This window comes from Lagopus leucura, unplaced genomic scaffold (assembly GCF_019238085.1).
Source record: "Lagopus leucura isolate 7727_CA_CO unplaced genomic scaffold, USGS_WTPT01 Super-Scaffold_100004, whole genome shotgun sequence".
Classification (NCBI taxonomy): domain Eukaryota; kingdom Metazoa; phylum Chordata; class Aves; order Galliformes; family Phasianidae; genus Lagopus; species Lagopus leucura.
The window spans coordinates 1,386,008-1,404,793 of record NW_024962264.1 but is presented as its reverse complement, the minus strand read 5'-3'; the positions used below and the strand labels follow the sequence as shown (position 1 = coordinate 1,404,793).

Below are 18,786 nucleotides of genomic sequence, written 5' to 3'. Positions count from 1 at the left end.
AGCAGAAATTAATACCAACGTGAAAAATGCCCACGTTCTCAACAGAACTCATTTTCATGACAGAAAAAGTGGCAAATGTTATTTCAACTTGATGGTTTCAAATCCACTCAATTTTTAACATTCTGAGTGTTCATACGAATACAATCACATTTCTTTCTTCTTTTTTCTTTTTGTCTCAGAATTACAGCTAAGCAGAGCCGACTAAGCAAACAGAAATCTCAGTAACAGGAGGCTTTCATTTTTTGATGACCTGCAAAAGAAGTAGAGTACAATCCTTCCTGCTTTCTTCTGTTTTTATGTATTGACCAGATACAAATACGTAGTCATACAAACATTTCTCCCAAAATTAGCATTATTACTTTATTTGGTGATTCATTACAATCTGCAAATCCAATAGTAAAAAAAAAATAAAATAAACTAGGCATAACGTTAAAGCATTTTACAAGCAAAATATTTTACTGCTTTCTTTTCAATTTGAATAGGTTGGGATAAGTGTATTGGTTAGAGGATATAAAGTACAGAAGAAACAAAACCACAGTTGATCTAGCTGTACTGAAGAATGCTACAATCCCATGAGTGAACAGGATTTAAACAGCGATAAATGTCAGTGGAAAACCATACACTTCAACATTAACAAGGCTGCCTTCCCATGACAGTGATGCATCATGAAGGCTGTAAGCCTCTGAACTTACTGTAGATCACCCTACTTTAAAGAAACTGAAGAGTTAAACAAGCCACGATGCATCTATCTATGCTCATCTCTTTTCTACTGGAACAAAGGCTAGAATGGAGAGAGGGAATTTTTAACATCAGCTTGTGAAACCACTTATAATAATGTCCATCTCTTGTATATTGGGTATCATGGAGCTAGCAAAGCTTTGAGCTTTTTATTAGCTTTTTATTATTACTGTGCTTGCAGGTTTAAAAAAAAAAAAAAGTACTTTTTCACTGTGTAGCAACAAAGTAAAAATATAGTGCTCCTATCCCATTGTAATCTCTTCTATGTTCCTCCAGCTGTACAAATCCGTCTTTAAAGTTTCATAAAACTAAAAAATAGTTGATCTAGATTGTAATAAAAAAGAATATTAAATACCTTTGGTAAAAATAGATATATTTAACAAGTTTAGAAAAGCAAATAGTTATATTGTCAAAAGGAGAGTATAAAAATGTACACAATAAAAATAACAAACAAACAAAAAATCATCGGCCATAGTATTAAGAATAAAGGCATTGTTCTTTTCAACGTTTTCTTCCTTAGCTCACGTTACTGTCCAGTCTTCTTTCTAAAAGGCAGGAGCTTTACTAGAGCACATGGAAAAATCCAGTCTTTCCTACCAGCGTTAGACAAATTAAGTTTAATTCAGAGCAAGGCAGTCTGGTATAAACCAAATTGATAAAACAGAGAATGCTTTGAGTACATAGGAGTAGTTGAACACAGAAAGGAAGATTTCAGATGTTTTCAGCCAGAGGCCAGATGTTCTGGAGCTGTAGAAATGAAACAGCCAGCAGGATCCAGTCTCCATGATGTGAGCCTTCTAACTTTATTTTTACTCCTAAATTATAAATCCATGTATTGTCAAGAAAACTGTAGGGGACAAAAAAAAAAAAACACATGTATTTTAAATCTCTCATTGATGCCTTTCTCCCATCCTTTCACTGGGCCTCCAAACAGAGCTGTCATACATCACATAATCCCAGTTTTGCTTCTCCTCTTTTTAGAGCTCACTGTAAATCTTGAAGATGGAAGTTCCCCAAAGCAAACAACTGAGATTACAGAAGGAGATAATGCACAAGCCCCATAATAGAATCAGCAAGGATTGAACGTGCTTCAAAGAAAACAGCACAATTAAATCATGTTTATCCTTCAGTATTCCCTTTGCATACACAGTCACACTCCTCGTGGTGTTCCAAGGGTACATCTGTCAGCGATTTATGCAGTCCCCGGACACCACTCCTTGGCTTCAGCTGAAGAACCTGAAGGAGAAGAAGTCAAGCATCAACAGAACAGCAAGTACTTCATCACACACCTAGGCTATGAGTTAGACTGCACTGGAAACACACTGGATGGCAGGAAAAGTATTAAAAGAAATAGGCTTTTCTCAGCTGAATTTCTTCATTTATTCCACTCACTAATTTTTACTTTGGCTTTTACACCAAACCCTTCACAAAAGTTATTAAAACATATAGTTAAATCAGTTTAGTTATCAGGTAATTCTACAATAAATACTGTTAGTTATAAATTTATCACAATGAAAATGGGACAGATATTTATATCTTCTTCTATGGAGCACGTATCTACAACTGAAGAAAGCTGAACAAGGACATATGGATGTCATGTGCCCAAACTGCACTAGTAAACAAGGGCTTCAGAAATGACTCAACGGTTTCACAGAAGAGCATTTTAACAAGGAATGTGTTATTATTTTTTTTAAATGTGATATATCATTAAAAATGGTTTAAATATATATATTTACTGTAAGTGCACTACGTGCAATATTAAAAACAAATTCCTATAGTAAAAAGAAGTTCTTACACTGGCTTCCATACACGAAAATGTAGACAAGTGCTTACCTCGTGGTATTTTTTGGTGACTTTTGTTGGTATACATTGGCACTCATTGCAGTTCTGATGACAACAGGCACAGTTTCCACCACAACGCTTAACCAGAAGACACAGTGGCCAGAAAATGGTGTCAGTTCGCTTCAGCTCCTCCCTCAGTGACACTGAGAAGTTGCGAGGGGTGCAACTGTACAGCCGCACTTCCTCCTTTAGCAAGTTGAGATCAACCACTGCAAAGAGACAAATGGAAAGATCTTTGTTTAGGAGCCCTCACCAATTGTTTTGTAACTCTGGAGGTGTTAGTTCAAATTAGACAAAGCAAGCCTTGGGCCGCTCTGTTCCAATAAGTGCTTTACCACTTCAATCCTGATGGAGTTCCCTTTGCTCACGCTGAGTTTGAGTGTTGCTGTCCCGTATTAATAGCGGGTTGGAAAAATGCTCACAGCAATTAAGAAGGCTACAACCCTCCACACAAGTTTTTGAATTCATTGCTTAAAGCATTCAAACCTCTCTCCCACTACGATGTCAATCATTGCTTTTCTGCAGGTGTGATGCAAGTATAAATAAGAAACCATTTATTTCTAAGAAGCTCACTTCTGTGGACAAAGGCATTAAAGAATCACCAGTGAGTACCGTAGAGACAACAAATAAGTGCACAAGCGTGTTTTTAATTGCAGTACATTCCATTTTTCAGAGGTCCCCTCTTCCTCCATAGCAATTTAAATATGAATCACAGAACCTCAGAATGTCAGGGATTGGAAGGGACCTCAAAAGATCATCTATTCCAATCCCCTGCCGGAGCATGCACACCTAGATCAGGTCACATAGGAACGCATCCAGGTGGATTTTGGATGCCTCCAGAGGAGGAGATCACACAACCTCTCTGGGCAGCCTGTTCCAGTGTTCTGTTATCTTTACTGTGAAGAAGTTTTTTCTCTTATTTATGTGGAACCTCCTATGTTCCAGCTTGTACGCATTGCCCCTTGTCCTATTATTGGGTGTCACTGAGAAGAGCCTGGCTCCATCCTCCTGACACTCACCCTTCACATATTTATAAACATTAATGGAGTCATCCCTCAATCTCTTCCAAGCTAAAGAGACTCAGCTCCCTCAGCCTTTCCTCAACAGGAAGGATCACAAATCTCTACTGATTCGCTAAATCTCATTTTCACTTGATGTGCCTTTAAATATAGTTACTCTTTCCAGGCATCCACTTTGAAGAGCAAGTTAAATTTATTCACGCAGGGCACCTGTTTTCCTATAATCTGGTTCCACTGTATCACCGTAAAGCTTTACTATGCCAATGGTTAAACAGCTAGCTCACAAAAAGATCAGACACAGGGCACACTGCTTTAGGTTCCCCTCAGCTGCCCAGCCAAGAAATAATAGAGGCAATTAAGTCTGGAGACCAAGGACTGATTTAGAGGGGAAAAAAAAAAAAAAATTAATACATTTTTTTTTGCTTTGGTGAAAAGCCATTTAATTTCATTTCTTTCAGAAAAGCCAGACTGTAATTATCATGTTCTGGGATATTTTGTCTACGCTGCTTCTCTCCAAACCTACCAGCATTAAGGAATATCAGCAGCATTCAGTTCACAAACATATTCCAACTGGTTAGTATTATTTTATCCTTCTGAACAAAATAACTAAAACCCTGTGGTAATATGGCTTTTGAGACTGTTGTAATAGAAGACTCAAAGCAGCACAGAGCTTCAAGCCAACTGCTTTTGAGCTAACTCAAGAATAAACTAGGAGTAAAAAATATCCCAGTGCAGTTAAAAAATCAGAGTGTTAACATTACTTCACAAATCTTTTATATTTACTGCTAGTAGTTTGTAAATTAAAAAACCCTGTAACATAAAGTTGAAATATGTTCCTGATCTGAATTGTTCAACAGAGAAATACCTTTTTTCCAACTTATATAAGACTCTTTATTATATAAGGAGTCTCCAGAGATCACCAAGATCTTCTGTCTACCAAGGCAAGATATTCATAGAATCATAGAATCACCAAGGTTGGAAAAGACCTAAAAGATCATCCAGTCCAACCGTTCACCTATTCCCAATAGCTCCCACTAAAATATTGCCCCTTAACTCTACTGAAACGTAGGAAATCAAGAGAATTTAGAAGATTCACTTCCTCAGCAGCAATGCTCACCAGTTCTCCCTCAGAAACAGATACTGAGCAGCAATTTCATTCTGTGTTTCTTAAAATATTTCCTTCGCAGACCATATCCATATACTGCTATCCTTAAGTCAGGCCTTACCACTGTGAAGGGTCAGTTAAACACACTGAAGCTTTTTCTCTGCTTACGTTTACAGTGGGTGCCAAGCTGGGGCACTTCATTCCTTTACTATCAGGTTAACGTAGGGTCCAAATAAACAACCTGATTTTAAAAGTCAGGAGTGTGTAATAACTCCAATAAAGTTACTGATGGGATGCCAGCCTGCCTCCCACACTGTAAGCACATTCCTTGGAGAATGCTGAGAAGGGAGCAGAGGAATAGAGACAAAAGTTACTGGGGAGAGACTTGCTGTGAGGAATTAAAAATTATTTAAGGTCTTCTGATCAGCTAATAGCTCCAGGCTGAGTCATTCAGAGGGTGGACATGTCTACCTGCATTAATCGAGGACTGTGAAAAGGAATCTAATAATTCTTGCCCGTGTTACACTTTCAAACACACAAGAACTGAATTGTCAAAATGAGAATAAAATGCCTAAAATGCAAGAGAAATAGTTCTGCTCATGCTGGAAGATTTCCAGTAAGACTGAAATTTGGTATACTTTGTCTTGTTGCATTGAATTTGAAGGCACTTACGCATCCTACCACAGCCAGATGGCCCTTCAGAAACTGAAAACAGAAATCGGGCACCGATGCTTTTTTTCCCAGCAAAACCATTGACCCACAGGAGAGAGATGCCTGTGTGGCATTCAGCTTCCCTGATGACTCCTGCCTGCTCTCAACAGCAAAGGAATGCAGCCATCTCCTAGTCCTATCCAAAGTTACAGGATAGAGAAAAGAGTTATGTGCTAACATGGGCAGTAAGTGTATTGTACATTTTACTACAGAATCTGAGTGAATTTGAGCTGAACCCTTCAGGCGTGCAGGCCCAAATTGAAAAAGATTCTCTGCAAGAACTCATTCAGCACTTGGCCAAAAAGTTTCAGTATGCTTTGCTGTAACAACAGGGTTCTGGAGAGATGAAAAATGCCATGTTTGGTTTCCATGCTTTACAATGTATGAAGGTATATTGCTATTATACCTTGCCATGAACCTTTGCCCTACCTTATGTAATTCAATTTCATTAAAAGGTCTATGGCAAATTTATCTAGTGCTTATATAATCACTTCTTTGAAGTGTGTGAATGAAGCTGTTATTTTTTCAAAGAGTATTTGTCTGCCCAAAATTTATTTTAACGCACTGTGGGCATGAAGCTAGATGAGAGAATGTATATATTCCCTTAAAAGTGTTTACTTAACCACAATAAAAGGTTATGTGGATTTCCCAAGTGCACTTAGTTACAGTACCTGTTATAATGTGAACATTTAAACACTCTTTCAACTTGGCTGCCACTCATATATCATGTTTGACACAACAGTCAAAGTTCTTTTGTTTAGCACTAGCTCAGGAGGAATGGAAGGTTCTGTAGTAGCACGTGAATGGGAGATACTATAAAATTAAAATCAGTGAAAAGGGGAAAAAAATGGAGAAAAAACACAGATACAGGTAAAACCTACAGTAAAACCTATTTCTAAAGTGCACCTTTATTAGTACAAACATCTGAAGTACTCTGTGTTCACATCTGCCTGAAAATATCTGTGTTCTACAGCTGGCATTGCAACTGTCTAGCATCTTAAATTCTTGTTGGGACACTTGGGTGTAAGCACAGATAGGAGCAGAATGGTTTCAGTTTCTAAGCACTGTTGGTTACAAGCCTTCAGTTTCTAAGGCATTCCTGGAAGTGTAGTTTCCTATAATAGGTCAGGGCTTTTACAAAACTGGTTCCCATGCAATTTTTGAACTGTAAACAAGGATAACAGAAAAAAAAAAAAAAAAAAAGAAACAAACTCATAACTTTTACATTTGAAAAGTATCCACAAAGTAGTATGGTTGGATTATGACTGTTCTTAAGCAACTTTCTGAATATGACCTGAAGATTATACAAAAATTTATGTGGGAAGTGATGGGATCACCTTTTTGCACAGCAATATGTATTTTATTTTTAAGTATGTTTAATATTATAAAGGAATTTAGGACTGTATTTAGACATCAAAGCCTCTGAACTCGGTGTTTCTTTTTTCCTGGCTAGTTTTTGGAAGCATTTTATCCAGAAAAAAAACACCCATCAGAGACAGAAGCTCTGTGGAATTGAGGTTGTTTACATACAGTTTTTTCATACGAATTATTAAGTAGGAGTAAAAGACTCTTCACAAACTAACATACACTTTTAATTACATTTATATTTTATCTTACGAAAGCAGGACAGCAATTTAATTTCAGATTTACCTAACCATGGAATCTGAGAGTTTGAGGGGGAAAAAAACCCTACAGAATAAAGCAAGCAAACAATAAAAACATTTATGCTATGCACATTCCCAAACGTTTCTTAAATAGATTTTGAAATACAGCAAACCTTCCACTAAATGGAAGGTTAAAAAAAAAAGAAAAAAAAAGTTTGTTTTCCATGTCTCTTGAACAGACCTAGCAGTTAATGTTGTGTCATCTCAACTGGACACATTTTCTTCTCCAAGCTATTACATTACACACTCAGTAATGCAGTCTGAGGGTGGTCTCCTTAAGATGAATGTGGCAATACTGTTACATGTTTATTCAGTGGGAAAAAAAAATCTATTTCAGCATCTAATTAGAAGTCTTTAAAAGATTTACTGTCATCATTTCTTTCAAAGATATGTCTTGCAGAGAGTCACCTTTTTCTGCATAGATGTTATCTAACACATGCATTTTAGTTTATGTAAGGTTTCACAAATTACTTTTTTTTTTTTCTCCCACTTACTCAATGCTTATGGCATATATTTGGCAAATACTGAAACTCTTTAATTAGACAAGTAATTAGGCAAGTGCTAAATGACTATCTGAAAGACATGGTTCACTGCTGGAAGCTTTTAAAGAGACTTCCTCCTCTTTGACTCTTGATTTAGTCTTTGTGTGCCAATCTGTAGGAATAGAGGTAAGGTTGAAGGGTTGGTTTTTAGGCTCTGATCCAAAAATCAGCCATCAAAAACTTAAATTTGAGTTATGAAAAGTTCCATCTCCTCCCTTTTCTGACTGATCAGATGATAATCTAGTTTAAATTTACTGACAGAGGACTCTCTTCAGTTACTCCTGTAGGTCACCATTTTCATACTGTGTAATGGGCAAGGAAGGAGATCCTATGTTATCCCTCCATGTGGAATCACAGAACGGCTTGGGTTGGAAGGGACCTCAAGGATCATGAATCTCCAACCCCCTGCCACACGCATGGCCACCAACCTCCACATTTAATACCAGCCCAGGCTGCCCAGGGCCCCATCCAACCTGGCCTTGAACACCTCCAGGGATGGACGGGGCATCCACAGCCTCTCTGGGCAGCTGTTCCAGCACCTCACCACTCTCTTGGTAAGGACTTCCCTCCTTCAACTTCAAACCATTTCCCCTTGTCCTGCCATTATCTACCCTTGTAAAGAGTAGGCTCCTCTCCTGTTTATAGGCTCCCTTTAGGTATTGAATCCCTTTAGGTACATGGAATCCGTAAACATGAAATCGAGGGCAGCATCTGGACAATATGTTGAGAAAAAAAACTCATGAAGGCCAGATTTGGATGGAAGAAAATAACTTGCTGAATGAGAAACAGCTCCACAGATCTTAAAATACATAGCCCATTTTACATCTGATTAATGCAGTTGAAAACTCCATGTTTAAACTGGTCATGGACTTAGGAATTTCATGAGGTATTATGGAAGAGACATTTAGCTAACTGCACCGAGTTCACATGGTGTAGATGCTGGCACAATCTAAGGAAGCAAACCTGTGATACAGTAAGTGTATCTATAAAAAACAGGAAGTTTTTGCCCTTTATAAAAAAAAGAAATCCAGAGAGTTAGGTTACGTGACTCAGCCAGGATACCCTGCCACTCTGAAAATGAGGAGCTCCCAGTTCCCTAGAGTAAGGTACCTTACCTGCTTCAAGTACTTTTTCCTTTGTTAGTTTATACTGCTAAATTCCTTTAATTTCTGACTTTAGCTATTGTTCTTTTCTAGAAAATATAATTGTGAAGATAGCTAATAACAATTATCTCCAATTCTTCTCTTGGAATCAAGGTGATGAATACTCTTAATTACTTTTTACTGCCATGAGAACACACCTGTAGAAAGCTGCAAGGCCAAATAAAAGAGTGATTTACCTCTTGATTTTCTCCCATGAATATATGCCTTCCCAAGAAGTTGCCACGTTGGCCTGTACAAGTCTTCCAAATCCAGCTGCCACCGATCTGGTTCAAGGTACCGGATAAGTTCTTCCACAGTACTGAATCCAGCAACAGCATTGTTTAATACATCTAATGGCAAAGCTGATGGGGGCAGCGATGGTGGGCTAGGTGCTTCTGTGTGGTGCTGCAATCAAAGCCAAGAGAAGAGTGCCAGTCAGAGGTTTAATGGATCTGCTTTGATGAAGTGTTGTACTTTAGACGTTACATAGCTGGGAAAGTTTATACGTAGCTAGTTTGTTTCCAGTGCACAAAAAGACAAATGACAAGAGTCAAAAAGTGTCTAATTATTCTCCAGCCCTGAGTGTAAACAACTTTCCACCAGACAGCTTTCCCATTTCTTACATTCCTTGCCTTAAAGATAGCATGCTCATATACCTGTTCTTTGAAGAAATTCACTAAGTGATGGACAAGATTTTCGAAACAGAATGATTTGCAAATATGGCCCCATTACGGGCAATTACTGCAACCTTATAGAAATCTGGAGAAACATATTTCACACGTTGCCTTTCCTATGAAATTTAGCCACAGTCCTTTTGTTCCCAGTTTTCAATGTAAAATTTGAACATCCCCACTGCGAAGATAGCGAATATTCATGTTCTCATCTATAAGCAAACAAACAAAAAAAGCAGCAGAGTTGTTATGTATTGTGCTAAAAATTGTATTTCTAGCTACGCAGAAGCCTTTTACTTAAGAAAAAGAAAAGGTATTCCCAAGGATTTTAAAAAAAATTTTAGACACTGAAACTCAGCACTGAAAAAAACCACTGTACTTTCCTGCAGCACAAAACTGACTCCAAAACTTGCACTTGCTGGTTCGGGGCTATCAGTAGAAGGCAGTTAAAACAAAGTGAGACTTCTCATTTTGTTCTCACTACAGTCTGCTTGAAAATTCTGCACTGATTTGTATTTTCAAAAGACTTAAAAAAGGCAAGAAGGGAAATCTGTGCAGGATGTTCTGCAACACCATCTTTAGGTTTTTATATACACAGACATCACTACAGACACCAAGTCCACAGCACTGCACTAAGGCAATTCTATGGACCACATAAGAGTAAGGACTGGAATCTGATCAGAGGACAGAAAAGACAAGAAATCAGCAAACTAAGTGCATAATATGTATCACTGCAATCAAGTGTGGTGCATGTAAGATTTGGGGAACATATCACTATAAGCACATTCAAGCTTTGGGAAAGGCTGTCCAGAGAGGCCAGTGCGTCAGCTAATATGCTTTGTGGTCAGTGTTGTGCAGCAGGGAAATGGGATAAGATCTACACTAGTTTATGTCATTATGATATTGCCACTATATGCATACATACATATACATACAGCAGATGTAGTGTCAAAATGGCCCTCTCACTACTGCAATGTGAAATGTAAACATAACTTCATTTTTTCCATCTCTAATGACAGATCAGTTGTATTTCTTTATCTTTACAAAAGCAACACAGAAATAGACCAATCGGAAATGTCCAGCCAGGCAGAAAAAAAAGGAATATAATAAAATAATTCTTGTAACTCTACACACTATGCAGAAATTTTCAAAAATACATAAATACATGGCTATATTACACACAAATAATTACATTGTCCCTTCTATGCTCTCAATTCTATTAAACACGTATTTTTGCCTTCAACTGTATCCGCGGTTGGAAGGGCAGCAAAAAAGGGAAGCATCCATCTTACTCTTCCTATTTTTTGCTTCAAGGGTTTTGTCTCTCTCCACCTTCAAGAACTGGCACTCACTAGAGTGACCTGTGCTGCTTTTTAACAGGGAACCTTGTAAAGATAACAGAGAATATAAATCTAATGTACTAATTGCTAACTTTACTGTATTTTCCTTTTGCCTTTCTTGCTCTATTTCCAATAGAGTGAGTGAAGTAGTTACTGCTCATTCCAGGTGGATGTGGATTTCTAAAAGTCAAAGCATTTCTTTACCTCTTCTCTCCAGTGGCCATAATAAAAATAATAACATACTGACCCATCTATTAGGTTATGATAATAAGGCAACAGATTCTGGTCTATAATTTAAATATTTGCTCTTAGCAAAACACGCCACTCAGCAAGTTTCAAAATAGTGCTGTGACACTGTAATTCAGATGGTTAAAAAAAAAATTACAAAATTTTTCTTCCTGTTTTTAGCCATAATGATGTATTTGTTAACTTCCCTGGTTTGAAGGCGGAGGAGTTTGCTAAGGGAAAAAATAAACTAAGCCTCAAATGGTGGAAGTAGTACCAGAAAAAAAGTTCTTCTATTTGTTTCTAACAGGAGAAAGTACTTCGGTTTCTGACTTCTGTTGAGACCTTTTGCTTCCAAGTGAGATAGATGGACTCCAGATAACAATCTGTCTGTCTAGAAGCTACTTCTACATTTCACAACCTTGAACATGCACACCCAGCAATACACACATTGGAATTCATTGATTAGTGCTGTTCTGGATTCAGTAGGCATTTGCCAGTTATAATGTTATGAAGAGATGGTGAATCATCGTGCTCAACAGCAGCACAATTAAAGTTGTCATCGCTTTCTAATCATTCTCATAGCAAAATAAAATGTGGAGAAAAGTAACCAAAACAGCTGAATTGCACAACTTTCTGAATAAAGTGGTTGAAATCAAGATTAATTATGTATTTTCCAATAATCTCTTAGTCAACTTAAATTCCATAGTTAACATACATCAAAGATTATAGATAATCAATATCATAAAGTTATGTGTTGTAATTCATATGCATAATAATTTTAATGAAATCTCAAATCAATAAACCTAAATAAAAATGTCAATTAAGGTTATACTCCACATTACTCCTCCTTGCTAATAAGTATTACTTAATTTGTAAGTTAAATCTTTTGGATGGAAGAGAGCAGCAAACTGGTACTTCTTCCTTTGACCAGAATAATCTGTTGGAATTTCATCAATATATAATTTCACTCAGTTTTCCCAAACTCTTTCTCTGTTCCATGCATCTTCAAATAATACTGATGTTTTAGGCTTGAGCTTTTTTATGCATGAGGAGGTATAATTTCCATTAAGACATTAATGGAATCCATTAAAATTACCTCAGCAAGTTCCATATGTCAATGTGACTCCTCCAATTAACAAAACACTCAATGGATTTTAGTTTTGTGTCCAGGAAACAACTTCAACTTACTTTAATAGGAATAAAGATGCTTAAAAACAAGATAGAGCTAAATAGTTGTATATTTAGTGTTACTAAAAATGATTTAGGATTAAAACCAGAGCAGAAAACTTAGGATTTCTGCTGTCCTGCAGAACAGCCAAGAATGACAATCAGTGTTGAATCAAACAGAGGTTTCAGAAGGTCTTTTTATACCATATTTCTGTGTTTGTACTTGACTCTGTCAAAACAAATACCTTCTAGAAATTCTCAGAGGTGTTCACGAGCATTAAAGACAAGCAAAGAGATCAAATTTAGGCTACAGTTTTACTTAGAGGCTTGGAAAAAAAGAAGAAAATAACACAAAGGCTTCACGGACCAATCCAGCCCTGGAGGTTATACATAACAGCAGCACTCAGGAAGAAATCTAGGGAGTAAAATGCATGTTTGTGTTCTCAGAATAGTAGCGGTGCCCTGCTGGGGTAATCAAAGCCTTGCCACCTAGCCTCTTTCCCAAAGGGGAAAGGGTCTGACACACACATGGGACAACGAAAGTGCCCACTGGTGAAGCAGTAAATCTGAATAAAAACTACAACACGTGAATATGAAATTACCTAGTTGAAGATAAGACCCAAAGACAATGTAGTTTGTAGTCTAACTTGAAGACTTCATTTCTTTGATTCATTTGATTGATTCATTTCTTGCTCTGACACATATTTCCTGTGCAATCCTGAGAATCTGACTTAGGCCGCAGCTTCCTGGTGCAAAGCTTCTGGCAGCAGCATCTCCTTGTTGCATCAGCATGACTGTGTATGCAGCTGCATCATTAACAAGAGCTAATCTTTCTAAAAGAGAACATTGCTCCTCTCCATTTTTCTTTAAACCCATGTTTGTTCACAGCCTAGACTTCCAACAGCTAAACCATCCCAACCAAAAGTACAGTGGCCAATAAGACAAACGCTGTCAGATTCACTGTGGCATCAGGATCTTCATACCATGACCACGTCAAATGTGTAAAATAAGCAAAATGTCAATTCCTTGATATCATAAGCTCTATGAGAGAATGAATACAATAAACATTATATTAATAGTTTATCTGAAGAATACGTAAGTATGAAGAGTAAAACTTTGGATGTGAGACAGCATTTTGCTATCCGTCTGTTCTCTTGCACAGATCCTGATCCAAGGATCAACTATTCAGAGCAAAACAGCACTCGCCTACCAACTACACAATATAAACTCGTAAGCACAACTGCAATCTAAGCAAAGCTTACCTTTTGCTCCTGCCTTTGTGACTATCAAGGTACTGACACTACCCCCTTCCAGTTAAAGGAGAAGAAAGACGTAATCTTCTTCGTGCGCTGCTGCCAACAGTGATGAATTCCACATTTAATAATGCAGTGACTGAGTTAAGACTGGAACACCAAAAACCAGTCAGTCAAATACCTGGCATGACAGCACATTTACAACTGTCCTGAAGAAAACATTGTCAAGATGTTTTTGAGTGAAAACTCATTCATCAGCTGGCACAGTTTGGAGAAACTATTAAATATTGGTATGGTTTCATCGAGCAAGAAGGCACTTTTGTAACCAAAAATCTATCAATCAACCAAACTAAGGGGACTCCTCCACAAAGATTAGAAATAGAAAGAAATTTGGAAGATTTCTTCTAATTAGGTATTCTTATAGCTTTATTACCATTATGATAAAATAATAGATTTAGAGGTATGCTGTTGAAATTAAAAGCACATGTACATTATTGTAACACAATGAAGAAAGCCTATTTTGTACTTTGATAGGTAGCCCTCCTATCAGCCTCTTTAGAATCTATGAGGAAGAGCAGATATCCAGCTCAGAAGGAGTTTACCCTGAGGACATAGAAGCTTCCTGGCATCACAACAGCTCTTTTCTCCAATTAACAGATGCAATAATGACTCTTAAAAGCCTCAACAAATCATCACCTACCTACAAGCACCAACTTACTTACGCACAAAATGCTAATCCACCTGAGAAAGCCTGTAACCTCCAAAGACTCACACTTTCTGGGCCACTGCTACACAGAATGGCAGATCTCCTCAAGAGAGAGACGTTAGAAGGAAGTGAAGTTGCTCTGTGGTTCAGACTGTGGGCAACCGCCAAAGCAGATGAACTAGATTCTAGGATCTGTTTCTCCTGCCTCTGGCAATGAAGTGGAAAAACAGAAGGAGCAAAGACAGATAATCCATTTAGGCTGCCAAAGCCGTAAGGCTTTTAAATAAAGCAAGAGTTTCCTTGCAAGTGACAGAGATGTAAGCCAGGAAGGCCAGCACTGTTCCCATCCACTGCAGAACTTGCCTCTGTTGCTGAAGTTCCTATCACAGCAGCAAGGATGATAAAATAGGCTTCAGTGGCACTGAAGTAAAAACATGCACGTTGTTCAGCTATCCTTGCTGCTGGGATGCAACTCCTGCCAGTCAAATGACTATTTCTCATGGAGCCTCCAGCTCTCTGCCTTCTGCATACTCCCTGATTTTTTTCTTATCTAAGCCTCCCTTTGTATGCATCCAGGATTTTCCTTTTATCTCACCAATGACCTTACTTTCTTAGCATCCAAATCCTTGCAGTAACTTACATCTTGAAGCCAGAGACAGTTTTCTAAACTCTACATCTCTTATTTTTTAAAGACCCTTCCCAAGTTGTACAGATTTTCTGCTCTTCTGCCTGTAATCCCCAACAGGAGGAAGGTTACAAGGGAATGTGAATGCGTTGCTTCCTTTCTGTCTTTGCCTGTCACGGATATTAATAAAGAATTAATGACATGTAAGAGTAGTGTCGGGAACAGCCTATCATTTCCTCAGGCTACCTGACAGTGCTGAGATAAAATACATCCAGAAATATTCTAAATATTCCCCCAACCAGACTTTCCGTGCCGTTCACAGAATTCTAACTGTGCTGGAAACAACTGGGAGATGTTCTCAAGGAAATTGGCAGCAAGAAAATTGCACAGGATGTCACTAATCATCAGATTTCTTCCTGCAAATCACAGTTTTTTTGCCTGAAGCCTGTGCACCGTCACACCCGTTGAAAAATACTGGTGAGAATTACTCATCTGAAGCCAGAACTGACACCTATTTAGAACAACTTCACTAATTCTCAGAAGATGATATTTACAGCAATAATTTCTGGAGCCATTTTCAAATAAACTGTAAAAGTTAATGACCTATACTGACATGTATGCTTTTGCATGTTCATATTTGTATGAAAATACATTTCACTTTTTCTTGTGGTCCCCCACAGGATTCATTTAGAAAATTAGAAGGGGGTAAAAAGAAAACTAATGCTCACAGTACTGTATTGACAATAAGGCCTTCCATACTCCATGCTTCATTTAAAAGCAAGCCTTTAGCGCTGCAATGAATTGGGCCTGGTAGTATAGAAAAGTTATGACAAATACCTCTGTGACAAAGGAAATTCCAAAATAAAATCAATAAGTCAGTTTTCAATGGCAGTCCATCCATCAGAAACATTCTTTTTGTTGCTGTTTTCAGGTTAATTTAGGTACTCAAACTAACTTCAGGAATGCAATCTCTGGGCTTTGATTCCTATAAAGTACGTTTGTGGAATATATAATAATATCTAAACCATAACTGCATCCAAAACCATAATCCTTAATGAGCACTACCTTCTTGTTTATAAATCTCTCTCTTCTAAATAAGACTTGAAATGAAATGCAGAGCAAGCTCTCCCCACTCCATTTACCAAAAGAAAAAGTAACTCTATCTTCTATATCCCAGTAACTACTACAGAATATTCTCATTTCTGAACTTCCAAGAGGCTTGGAACCAAATGTGCAGCACATTTAAAATGAACTAGATACGCATTTGCCTCCTGTAAGTGCAAACAGGACTATAACTGCAACTTAGGAGCTAAAATCTAGTTGATAATTGTTGTTCTTGCATTATTTGAGAACACAATAAAAACAAACAAAAAAACAAACCTGAGTCTAATTCAGACAACGGGCAATACAGATACATCTATACACATTACAAAGAGTAATGATGGTGGATGTGGGGGAAGCCACAATGTCTGGATAGCTTTTCCTGTACCTGTGATAGGCTGTGCCCTGGACTATCAGTCTACTGAGGTCATGCACAGCTCCTTCCAGATCCTGATCACGTGTGATGTATGTTTCTGTCATATTAAAAATGAATGGACTCCACAGAATCACCGAGGTTGGAAAAGACCTCCAAGATTATCTAATCCAGCTGTCCACCTGCCACCAATATTTCCCCACTAAACCATCCCTTAATACAACAAGATTTTGAGATACACACTGTATACATTCATTTTTTAAGCTGTAACTACATGCTCATAACCTGATCAGAATATCAGGTGAATAGGCTATACGTACAAAATATCTGCAGAAAACAACTGAAATTAGATTATGTATACACAAAACGAAGTCCCAAAACAATTTTCTGAAGTACAGTTTCTCTAACCACAGTTTCACAGAATCTTTGCTTGGAGAAAGTCCTGCAACATACCTGCTGCTTACAGTATGGGGATAAGTCTCTAAGTCTGATAACATTTTCTTTACATTCATAGAACATTATTTTTTCCAGTACAAATCAAGATCTGCAATTAAACATTTTAATGTGTTAAAAGAGTGAGCAAGGTTGTATCCTTTGTATCCTTGCTAAATTTGGCTGAACCACCTATAGGATATATCAGCAGTTTTCTGCTTCAATAAACCTCTTTTCCATGGTAGAGCGTTAACTATTGATGTCAACTGCTACGATGCCTGCTTCCTGGACGCTAACTTTTGAAAACAAACACTATTTTCCTGAATGATAACTCTGTCCTCCCTGTTTTACCAACTTGCTCTTCCTTTCCACACAAAGCACTTGTCACTGTATTGAAGAACATTTACAATTTGTCGTTTCATAGCTGTCATCTCTCACTGCGACAAAGACCATCCGTATCAGTCCCGGTGTAGAATTCTACTGATTGCTTGTTGTGTTTCCCAACAAATACACTGTTTTCTCATTTTGTTTCACTGAGGATCTCAAGTAGAACTCTCCAGAGACCTTTCCAAAACTACTTCCCCATTTCATTGCTTTGTAGCTTCAATCCATTATCACCTTTTATATTTCAAATACAGACTTGAGTGATAACTGGCTTTTTCTTTTGTGTTCCAGTAGTAATTAAGACAGTAGGATACTCTGTGACTCTTTATAAGAGCAATAACACTTCACAGAAGAGTATTATTTCATAGCCATACAAAGATACTTGAATGCATGCAAGAGTAGAGAGCCAGATAAGAAGAGTTTTTCAACACTTGAATAAATAAACCCTTTGTAAACCACTGGTACCCTTATAATAAACCCTTATAATAACCCTTACAAAAAACACTCGGTGTATTTTCGTTCATTACATAATATTTTCTGGAATGTTCTATTTTGCTGAATGCCGTCTTACACTTGCAATTCCCTCCTAGAAGAGAAGTCTTATAAACTATATTACATATCAAATGCTGAGAGATTCTTATGAGCACTAGGATCTCATTATGAGTGAATTCTTCTTTCATAGTTCAGACCAAAAGTCAAATTTAGTGCACAGAGAGCTTTGGCTCCAATATTCAGCTGAATTTTGCTGTATCTGTTGTAGACAGAAATGTGGAAAAGCTTACACTTCAGTTAAGAGAAGATTTGCAAGAGAGCAATCCAAATTATGCTTAAAATGAGAATTTATCCTCTAAATGGAGAAGATTCATTGCTGGACAAGCAGTAATGTAAGAGCCTCAGTGTACAAACAAGTCAGTGCAAAAAATTCCCAGAATCACAAGATTGCAGTGAACATTTGCATATAATGTAAGAAATATTACCTCAAATCTTACTGCAGATTGGGTTACCATAATTACTAACGACCTCTTTGACATACACACACAAAATTCATACAGAAAACACACTTGCATCAGGTACATTTATGATTTACAGAAGGATTTTTTTGGTTCTGTACACAAAGCTCTATTTCTTGCTTGACAGACAGTAGTTTATAAGCAATAAACAGTTAACACAAGCGCAGCTGTTCTGAACAGCCATAAGTTTCTGAATGCACTTCTCTGACAGAGCATGTGGTCAGTCATAATGCAAAGGCATCATGTTTGTGGGTCGTTTTCTTTCTCTTTTTCTTTTTTTTTATTAACCATTTCTGTCAAATACTTTTTAAAAAATACTTTAAAAAATAGAAAAACAGCCAGTGTTTGGAGTCAGGTAATGAAGTGCTCTAAGTTCCCTCCAGGTACTGAAAATGGATAGCTGTTACAAAAATGTTTACTTTTCCCAGTAAGTTCGTAGGTGAGTTCATCAAACGTTAAACATTAGGAACGACTGTTTATCACAACTGGAAAGTGTATTTGGCAGGGCAATGAAAATGCCTTCTACAGCATGTGCAATTTTAAGGTGCTCCTCTGGAATACATGCTAAATTGCATTCCACAACAGATTTCTGTTCATTTCATATCACAATAAAAGGAGCACGCCCCAAATTCCTGTGCAGCAGATATTGCAAATCATAGCTTGTCCTGCCTCGAGGGTAGAAAGTCTTTGAATAAAACATCGCTCTGAGAGAAAGAAACCTCAGCTCGTGTAT

The 18,786-nt window shown here is 37.5% G+C and overlaps 1 protein-coding gene across 2 annotated transcripts in view; it reads right to left on the bottom strand.

Moving 5' to 3' along the window:
* Nucleotides 1-338: 338 nt before the first annotated feature.
* PDGFC (platelet derived growth factor C) overlaps nt 339-18,786 on the bottom strand; it is a 114,610-nt gene continuing 96,162 nt past the window's right edge. Inside the window, exons 4-7 of one of the 2 annotated variants that reach the window (XM_042871221.1) lie at nt 8,961-9,168; nt 2,572-2,789; nt 1,885-1,974; nt 339-1,585 (exon numbers count right to left, since the gene is read on the bottom strand). In XM_042871221.1, the coding sequence (XP_042727155.1) occupies nt 1,577-1,585; nt 1,885-1,974; nt 2,572-2,789; nt 8,961-9,168 (525 nt within the window). In that variant the 3' untranslated portion in view covers nt 339-1,576. Of the gene's footprint in view, nt 1,975-2,571; nt 2,790-8,960; nt 9,169-18,786 lie in introns of both variants that reach the window. The other variant, XM_042871220.1, reaches the window with a different exon arrangement.